We start from the raw sequence: 10145 nt of genomic DNA on the forward strand, positions 1-10145 counted from the left end.
GGTAAGGGGATCAAGGGTTACAGGGAGAATGAGGTTGAGAAACATATCAACCATCATTGAATGGCAGAGTAGACTCAACAGGCCAAATGGCTTAATTCTGCTCCTATATCCTATATTTATCTCTCCACGCTGGAGGCTTCCTGCCTCTATTCCTGATGGAGGACTTTTGCCCGAAACGTCGATTTCCTCAGATGCTGCCTGACCTGCTGTGCTTTTTCAGCACTACTCTGATCTAAACTCTGGTTTCCAGCATCTGCAGTCCTCACGTTTGTCCTATCATACAAAACATTTCATTGACCTTGGCAATGGGCAGTCTGCCAGTCATGTTTGAATAGCCCTTACATGCAAACCTCTGAACAGTATGCCCATCACCAGATGTGATTCAGCTATTGGATATAATGCACATCTATGTTTTATTACATAACCTGGATTGTGGTTTAAGTTACACCAGAAACCTGTTCAAGTGTATTCATCAGTCATGTGGTGTGATGATTTGCGTGAGTCAGATGCAATATGTTTTAGCACACAGGACCCAGTTTTAGTAGACAAAGGGAATTTGTGCATTTATTGCAAGTTTTCCTTTGTAAAAAAGGATCATGGACATTTAAAAGTTCTCCTGTGTTCCAATAACAACACGCAGAACAAACAGAATCTATCTGCCTGCTCTGAGAATTAAAATCGACAGTTAACTCTACTAGCTCCATCTCTATGGCAGCAATGCCTGAAATGATTACACCATATTTCCCATGCTGTATAAATTGATGAGACTTTTTCAAGCTTGCTTCTTTTATCCTAGTCCTGATGGGTGCAAGGCAAAAAGCTTTGACTTTTCTCTTTTAAGCAATATTTAATTTCAGTACTATGAAGCAATTAATTAATTAATTCTATGTAGAATAGGGATAGTCAACATGGCTTTGTACATGGGAAATCATTTCTCACAAACTTGAATGAGTTTTTTGAAGAAGTAACAAAGAGAATTGATGAGGGCAGAGCGGTAGACGTGATCTAAATAGATTTTAGTAAGGTGTTCGACAAGACTCTGATTAGCAAGGTTAGATCTCATGGAATACGGGGAGAAATAACCATTTGGATGCAAATCTGGCTCAAAGGTAGAAGACAGAGGGTGGTTGTGGAGGATTGTTTTTCAGACTGGAGGCCTGTGACCTGTGGAGTGCGACAAGGATCAGTGCTGGGTCCACAACTTTTCGTCATTTATATAAATGATTTGGATGTGAGCATAAGAGATATAGTTAGTAAGTTTGCAGATGACACCAAAATTGGAGGTATAGTGGACAGCGAAGAAGGTTACCTCAGATTACAATGGAATCTTGATCAGATGGGCCAATGGTAAATGGAGTTTAGTTTAGATAAACGCAAAGTGCTGCATTTTGGAAAGGCAAATCAGGGCAAGACTTATACACTTAATGGTAAGATTCTAGGGAATGTTGCTGAACCAAGAGACCTTGGAGTGCAGGTTCATAGCTCCTTGAAAGCGGAGTCGCAGGTAGATAGGATAGTGAAGAAGGCACTTGGTATGCTTTCCTTTATTGGTCAGAGTACTGAGTACAGGAGTTGGGAGGTCATGTAGTGGCTGTACAGGACATTGGTTAGGCCACCGTTGGAATATTGTGTGCAATTCTGGTCTCCTTCCTATTGGAAAGATGTTGTGAAACTTGAAAGGGTTCAGAAAGGATTTACAAGGATGTTGCCAGGGTTGGAGGATTTGAGTTATGGGGAGAGGTTGAATAGGCTAGGGCTGTTTTCCCTGGAGAGTTGGAGGCTGAGAGGTGACCTTATAGATGTTTCTAAAATGAGGGACATGGATAGGATAAATAGACAAAGTCTTTTCCCTGGGGTGGCAGAGTCCAGAACTAGAGGGTATAGGTTTAGGTGACAGGGGAAAGATGTAAAAGAGAGCTAAGGGGCAACATTTTCACACAGATGTAGGTATGTGTATAGAATGAGCTGCCAGAGGAAGTGGTGGAGGCTAGTACAATTGCAACACTTAAAAGGTATCGGGATGGGTATCTGAAAAGGAATGTTTTTGAGGGATATGGGCCAGGTTCTGGCAGGTGAAACTAGATTGGGGTGGGATGCCTGTTTGGCATGGATAAGTTGGACCGAAGGATTTGGTTCCGTGCTGTACACCTCTTTGACTCTATGAACTAATACAACAACTCTCGATTATAAAAATAATTAATAATTCAACAGAGTGTAACTAACAAAAGAGGGTGCTACACAGTTTGGATATAGAAATAAAAATGGTTACAAAATTGCAAGAGATATAGATGTGTGTAGGAGCAGAGACAGCCATGTTGTAGTACATAATTGAATATTGTTTAAAAGTGAGACATGTGGACAAAGCTCTTTGCCTTGCGTTCATCAGGAAAAATGCAAGAATGCCAAGTTTCAAGTGATCACAACAAGAGGAGGAGATTGGTCAACAAGATGACTTTAATTGGATGAGGCATTACCATGAAGAAAGCAATGTGGACTATAGACTTCCTTTGCCTCTGGGCAATTAAAAAAGGGAGTTAAGCTTAAACATACTCCTTTTGTTTCTAGAGATAGCACCCTGTGTATAAATTTCTGCTACTTCTAGCATAAGTGAGCCACATTATAAGTTCAACTGATTATCTCGATGTGGTGTAACTATTAGCACACTCAGGATTGCTGATCAAGTGCTGCTCGGTCATAGGGATCGCATTAAACAGTAAATGTCAGCACTCAAAACATATGGGCCTATTTTCCCTCGTAGACCCCATATGACCCAGATAAGTTTGCTCACAGGGTGACTAATGACGGAAAGGTTACCTTGTAAACAGAATATCAGGAAGCAGTGAGGAGCTGCTCCTCCAATCACAGAATGGTTCCCTCCCATTATTGCTGCTGATAGGTTCACTCATTCATCAGCAACTGACATATGATTGGAGGAGTTGCAAGCATGTTAAGTATGACCTGGCAGTGAGGGAGCTGCTTGGGAGGGAATGCTGCAGTCCTGGTTTGGGGACTAAGGTAGGGTCAGACACCTTTTGCTGAGGCTTGGAATGTGAAGATGCCTGGAAGGGGAGAGTTCCTGAGGACCAGGGCTGTGTAGAGCAGTTTCCTTTTCGCTGAGCAGTAGTGAATCACATTATTGGCATCCACTATTGGGCCTGATGCAAGGCTGGTGCAAGAGAGAGGGTGGCTCAGCTGTTTGGACCCTCCATGCAAAAATGAGGACTGCAGATGCTGGAGATGAGAGTCGAGAGTGTGGTGCTGGAAAAACACAGCAGGTCAGGAAGCAGCTGAGGAGCTGGAAAATCGACGTTTCGGACAAAAGCACTTCATCAGAAAGGGTAATGAAGGGCTTTTGCCCAAAACGTCCATTTTCATGCTGTTTGGACCCTCTGCCTCCTCCTCCTTTTTCCAGTGACTTCTACTGATTGTACACACTCTGTTTATTTTCTGAGTCACTCTGTGTTCGAAAGGGAATCTTTACTAGCACATTTAAATAGTTGTGCAGAAGCTTTGAAGTGTGTAGAATCACCCTCAAAACCTGCTTCACCATTCCCTGTAGACTTCTGCAACTTCAAGCGCTTGCCATTTTACATTGTTATTTACAGAACTGAAACAACACCCAAGAAAAAAATAACCAGTAACTGACAGCAGTAAGTGTCTGCTGCATGCTATGAGAACCTTTGATGGCTGCTCACTGCCCGCACACAAAGACCATTATGGTGTCCAATGTAATTCACCAGATCATATCGCAGCTGCCATCTCGGAGCTCTAAGCACTTGAAAGTCCTGAAAAATGGGCTCAAATGATTTCAATTTCTCACTGGCAATCTTGAATCAAAAAGCCACAGATAGCGAAACCAAACTATTATCACAATTTAAAAAATGTTCTTGGCTGAGGTCAGTAGTTGCAAGATAATTGAAACATTTGGATGATTTTGTAAGTAGTTGAGCTTTGCTCCTGTAGTTCAGAGCATTATTCAATCTCCTGAACCTCCCCCTGATATTGACCTCTCCTGCAGCATATCAATGAGGCACAGTGATTGTATTTACCATGGCCTCATACTGCTACAGCTAGGGGACAAACTGACCAAAGCAAATGAAACCCATCCAAAACTTGTTAATTAAAATCTTCTCCAATATCTCCGACTTTTGTGAAATATTGAAATGTGGGTACATTTGTCATTAATGGTATTAGGGATAACCAGAATTCAAAAGAAGACCTGCTTGAGAGGTAAAAGTTCAAATAAAGTTGTAAAACAGTTTGGTGCATCGATTTGATCTATTTCCTTTAACAATATCTCAGGTTCGGTGGACAGAAAGCAGTAAACTTTTCCAGGATCAGATTACTCGGTTAGTGGGTGATGTATTGCTAGCCACTGGATTCCTCTCCTATTCTGGGCCTTTTAACCAAGAATACAGGAACCTGCTCCTTCAAATGTGGAAAGAGGAGATGAGCAGCAACAATATTCCATACAGTGATGTAAGTGAGCTTGTAGATATATATACATCAATGTGTAACCCAATCCTTTCACAAGAAGTGGGCGTCACTGGCTGGGTCAGCATTTATTGCCCATCTTTCAGAAAATTGGTGGTGAACTGCCTTCTTGACTCCCTGCGGATTTTGAAGTTGAATTATTAAAAGCCTATGGGTTGATTAGTAACTTGTCACCTAACATGCAACTATTTTGCAGATTGGCTGCTCATAAAAACAAACTGATTTTTATTTCCTGAGATTATACTTTTTGCACTTTACGTTAAGTTAAGCATCTAATATCTAATGTCTTAGAAAAACAGATTTATTTTGAGAAGCAGAATAATAATTGTGCATCGTTTAATGATTAAAAATATTCCCTAAACAGGAGCAACATGTGTTTTTCCTTAATAAACTGACAGAAATATTGTGAAAGTTTAGCAAAACTCTTTGTTTTGCCTTTGATGAGTTAAGCTGTTTCATCCCTGAGCCCTACCCACACAAAAGTGTTGGAAAACTGAGAAGTCAGTAAATTGTCTCTGAAGAATTATCCTTCGAACTTGATTTGTATCTCTCTTTGTAGGATGGTTTATTATTGTAATTATTACTGAAAGAAAGGGCAGATTGCCAATTGAAAAAAAGACAAGCAAATTTATTAAGACTTTTATCTTTAATCAGTCAACAGAATAGTCTTTTGCAATTTTATCTTTTCCTGTCTGTATTTGACCATTTATATTTTTCTTATATTTGACTTTGCTATGCAGTTTCTTGTCATATTTTCTTGTATTTTACCTCATGTTTATTTGACATTTCACCAGGGATAGAATTGTTTGAAGCCACAGGGTTCCATTTTAGGCTCCCTGGTTAGTGGGTTTGAAGGTGAGATTGGGGTGGTTTGTAAATCCTGCAAGTAGTCTCCTTGCTTCCTATCTGCCTGACCTCTATTTTTATGATGTTGTACAGAGTATGTTGGATATAAGGACAGCCCATCCTAGGACATATCGAGGTACTTAAATGGCTACTTAAGAATTTCATCCTAATTCTGCGGCTGGAGAAAGCCCATATCATGTGGAAAATCCAGCAACATTAGCAGCATAGGTTTATGTCGGTTGAGAACAGGGGATGATTGGGTACAGCTCCCAATTACACATTGGAGACCCCTGTGAGATTACCTTCCCCCTTTACCATCCCCCCAGCTTCTCAAATATAGCTCTATTAGCCTCTTAAAGGGACTGCAGGTCTGACTCCACTGAAATTCTCCCATTTATCTTGGAGTCTGTCACTTTCCTTTGTGATCTGCCTGTAGTCCCTGTAGTGGCCACCGCTGCCATCTGACACTGCTGAACCATCGAGCAACCAGCCATTGGATCCCTGGTGTCACTGAGGCAGGACTTCCTGTCCCTGAGGAAAGTCAAATATGAGCTGATCAAAGTGAGCATGGATTTATGAAAGGCAAATTCTAACTGACCAATCTACTTGAACCTTTGGCTGGGCTTGGTGACATGGCAATTGTAGATGGTGCACTTTTCCACATGTAATTGGTGTAAACTTCAGTCACAATTCCAAAAGCATATTCAAAGGTCAATGAGTTGGTAAGAAGTCTGATGTTGGAGTGCTGAATCTAGTGCAATTTCCATCCAGCATTGAAAGGTAGTAATCAATTAAAGGCTATGTGCTGTTTAACTGATAAATAAGAATGGAACTCTTAAATCATCTCTCACAATGGGGATTAACCTTACCAGCATACATTTTGATTAATTCGCATTTGTTCTTGCAACTCCCACTCCTTCCCACCATATGCAAAGATCAATCTGGATAGCTCGTCACAAGAAGTTCAGTGAATGCTGAGAAAGGATTGACAAGTGCTTATAGAGAGTAGTGTGCATTTCGGGGGACGGGGAGATTCAGAAGTGAGTCAGCAGCTGGCAGGAGATGAGAGGAGGCGGCATATTTATCTATTATCTAAATAAGTGAGATTGTCTACAATTAGTACTTAGTTACGCTGGATAACTGTGTACTAGAGCAAAACACTGTGGATGGTTTGTTATTGTTGAGGAAATGTAAATTCATGTCGATGTTTATTATAGTTGGCAGGGTTACTTATTTATTAATTCCTATTGCAATAAGCAATTAATTGAGATAAACCGCAATATAGCTATGGATTGTATTAGTGGTACCATTTGTTTACTCTGTTACTCAGTAATTATTTTAATAATTAAAATGAAAAACAAATGTCAATACAAATATTTTGCTGCATTCTGAAGGTGAGAATAGAAACAGTTAAGTGAAATAGCTCAAAATATTTGCTCAAAGTTACTATGCCTCTTTAACCAAAGTCAGGGAAAGTGGGATATTCTCTGGGATAATTGGGAGTTAGTTACAGCTACACAAGAAGTCTGAAACACAGAATTCAAAAATACCTAAAGCAACAGACATTCAAAAACATTTTGGGTCCAGTGACCCATCATCAGAGCATTTTAATTTAATCAAAAACATAACAAATAGTTTAGAAAGCGATATCTGCTCCTTCTCACTATCTAGCCATCGGATTTTGAACAAGAAAGTTCATTGATGGTCCATTGGTCACCTTTCCAACCTTCCACCTGTTAAGGCCCTTAAATGGTCAATTAATCACCACCTTAGGGTCTCAACCTGCCTCTGATACAACTAACTGCCTTCACTGGTGCTAAACTGGAAAGAATTGGGGTACAGATGGGGCAGCTGTCACATTGGACTGCTGAAAGCCACCCTGTATCCTTGCCTAGACCTCCTAATGTCCAGTACCCGGTGACCCCACCAAGCAATATTCCTTCTTGCTGGTCCCAGACTTGGTGGCTGAACAGTCTAAGGCCTTGATGGCTGCCAGTAGCTTCTGATTGGCGGGCAACTTCAGGCAGAGTAGGACTTCATGACTATTGCATTGAGAATCCCTTCCATTAGTAGCATTGAACTACCTGAGTGGCACAAGATCTGACTGGCTTTCTTTCTAGTAGTGGTGTTATTTGCCCTTAAACATACACACTTAGAGCAAAACAAAGAAAATCCACACAACCATTAGTAATTCTCAGATGTTGCTGTTGCTGCATAAATATTTTATTTCTGCTTTTCCATGGTATTGTACCATTGCCTTCAAGCAGAGCTGAAACAAAAGGAGCATTGGAACTAAAGATTTTCATTTATTGCTAATGAATCCATTAATGATATTAGCTGCAGAACGTTTAATGGTTTTCATTTATTTTAACCTCTAGGACATCAACCTAATCAGTATGTTGGTTGATAATGCTACAATTGGTGAATGGAACCTTCAGGGACTTCCAAGTGATGACTTGTCAATCCAGAACGGTATCATAGTAACCAAAGCAACCAGGTATCCACTTCTGATTGACCCACAAGGACAAGGCAAAATCTGGATTAAAAATAAGGAAAAGAATAATGAATTGCAGGCAAGTCTGGAGAAATGGTGTTGCATGTTATAGGTTAGAATTTTTACCTTGAGATTGATTCTTGTTTTAGGCACAAATTGTACCCAAAATTATATCTGTTTTGAAAACTGGATGTGACAAAGGGGTAACACTTCAAAAGCTTATGATTTCAAATAAGCCTGTTGGACTATAACTTGGTGTCGTGTGACTTCTGACCTTGTCCATTCCAGTCCAACACCAGCACCTCCACATCATGTATCATGAAGGCTATTGTGGTGCAGTGGGAGTGTCTGTAGCTCTGAGCTAAGAGGACCAGTTTCAATTCCTACCTACTCCAGAAGAGTGGAATAACATCTCCAGTCAAATTACTTTGACAGCTATAGACATCACATAAGTAATTGAATTTAGATTTGCAGAAAGTATGCAAGAACTTTCAAAAGCTGATTGAGGGCAGATGTTCGCAGGTAAAGGGATGGCTGGAAAATGGGAAGCCTTCAGAAATGAGATAACGAGAGTCCAGAGAAAGTATATTCCTGTCAGGGTGAAAGGAAAGGCTGGTAGGTATAGGGAATACTGGATGACTAAAGAAATTTAAGGATTTGGTTTAAAAAAAAGGAAGCAAATGTCAGGCATAGACAGGATAGATCAAGTGAATCCTTAGAAAAGTATAAAGGCAGTAAGAGTATAGTTAAGAGAGAAATCAGGAGGGCAAAAAGGGGACATGAGATAGCTTTGACAAATAGAGTTTAGGAGAATCCAAAGGGTTTTTACAAATACATTAAGGACAAAAGGGTAACTAGGGAGAGAATAGAGCCCCTCAAAGATCAGCAAGGTGGCCTGTGTGTGGAGCCGCAGGAGATGGGGCAGATACTAAACAAGTATTTTACATCAGTGTTTACTGTGGAAAAGGATATGGAAGATATAGAATATAGGGAAATAGATGGTGACATCTTGCAAAATGTCCAGATTACAGAGGAGGAAGTGCTGGATGTCTTGAAATGCATGAAAGTGGATAAATCCCCAGGACCTGATCAGGTGTACCCTAGAACTCTGTGGGAAGCTAGGGAAGTGATTGCTGGGCCTCTTGCTGAGATATTTGTATCATCGATAGTCACAGATGAGATGTCGGAAGACTGGAGGTTGGCTAACATGGCGCCACTGTTTAAGAGGGGTGATAAGGACTATAGACCAGTGAGCCTGTCGTCGGTGATGGACAAGTTGTTGGAGGGACAGGATGTACATGTATTTGAAAAGGCAAGGACTGATTAGGGATAGTCAACATGGCTTTATGTGTGGGAAATCATGTCTCACAAGCTTGATTGAGCTTTTTGAAGAAGTAACAAAGAGGATTGATGAGGGCAGAGCAGTAGATGTGATCTATATGACTTCAGTAAGGTGTTCAACAAGGTCCCCCAGGGGAGACTGGTGAGCGTGGTTAGCTCTCCTGGAATACAGGAAAACTGGTCATTTGGATACAGAACTGGCTCAAAGGTAGAAGACAGAGGGTGGTGGTGGAGGGTTGTTTTTCAAATTGAAGGCCTGTGACCAGTGGAGTGCCACAAGGATTAGTGCTGGGTCCTCTACTTTTCTTCATTTATATAAATGATTTGGATGTGAGCATAAGAAGTATGGTTAGTAAATTTGCTGATGAAACCAAAATTGGAGGTGTAGTGAACAACGAAGAAGGTTACCTCAGATTACAAAGGGATCCTGATCAGATGGACCAATGGGCTGAGGAGTGGCAGATGGAGTTTATTTTAGATAAATGTGAGGTGCTGCATTTTGGGAAAGCAAATCTTAGCAGAACTTATACACTAAATGGTAAGGTCCTAGGGAGTGTTGCTGAACAAAGAGACCTTGGACTGCAGGTTTATAGCTCCTTGAAAGTGGAGTCGCAGGTAGATAGGATATTGAAGAAGGCATTTGGTATGCTTTCTTTTATTGGTCAGAGTATTGAGTACAGGAGTTGGGAGTTCATGTTGCGGCTGTACAGGACATTGGTTAGGCCACTGTTGGAATATTGCGTGCAATTCCGGTCTCCTTCCTATTGGAAAGATGTTGTGAAACTCGAAAGGATTCAGAAAAGATTTACAAGGATGTTTGTAATTTTTATTAATGACTTGGATGAGGGAGTCGAAGGGTGGGTCAGTAAATTTGCAGATGATACGAAGATTGGTGGAGTTGTGGATAGTGAGGAGGGCTATTGTCGGCTGCAAAGGGACTTAGATATGATGCAGAGCTGGGCTGAGGAGT

The 10145-nt window shown here is 40.8% G+C and overlaps 1 protein-coding gene across 2 annotated transcripts in view; it reads left to right on the top strand.

Annotated features, from left to right (window-relative positions):
• The window catches only part of dnah5l (dynein, axonemal, heavy chain 5 like), a 362555-nt gene that overhangs the window by 247097 nt on the left and 105313 nt on the right, over positions 1-10145 (top strand). For both annotated transcript variants that reach the window (XM_043690231.1, XM_043690232.1), the window contains 2 exons: positions 4303-4479; positions 7719-7913. In XM_043690231.1, coding sequence (XP_043546166.1) covers positions 4303-4479; positions 7719-7913 — 372 coding nt within the window. The remainder of the gene's footprint in view (positions 1-4302; positions 4480-7718; positions 7914-10145) is intronic.

This window comes from Chiloscyllium plagiosum, chromosome 5, assembly GCF_004010195.1.
Source record: "Chiloscyllium plagiosum isolate BGI_BamShark_2017 chromosome 5, ASM401019v2, whole genome shotgun sequence".
Classification (NCBI taxonomy): Eukaryota; Metazoa; Chordata; class Chondrichthyes; order Orectolobiformes; family Hemiscylliidae; genus Chiloscyllium; species Chiloscyllium plagiosum.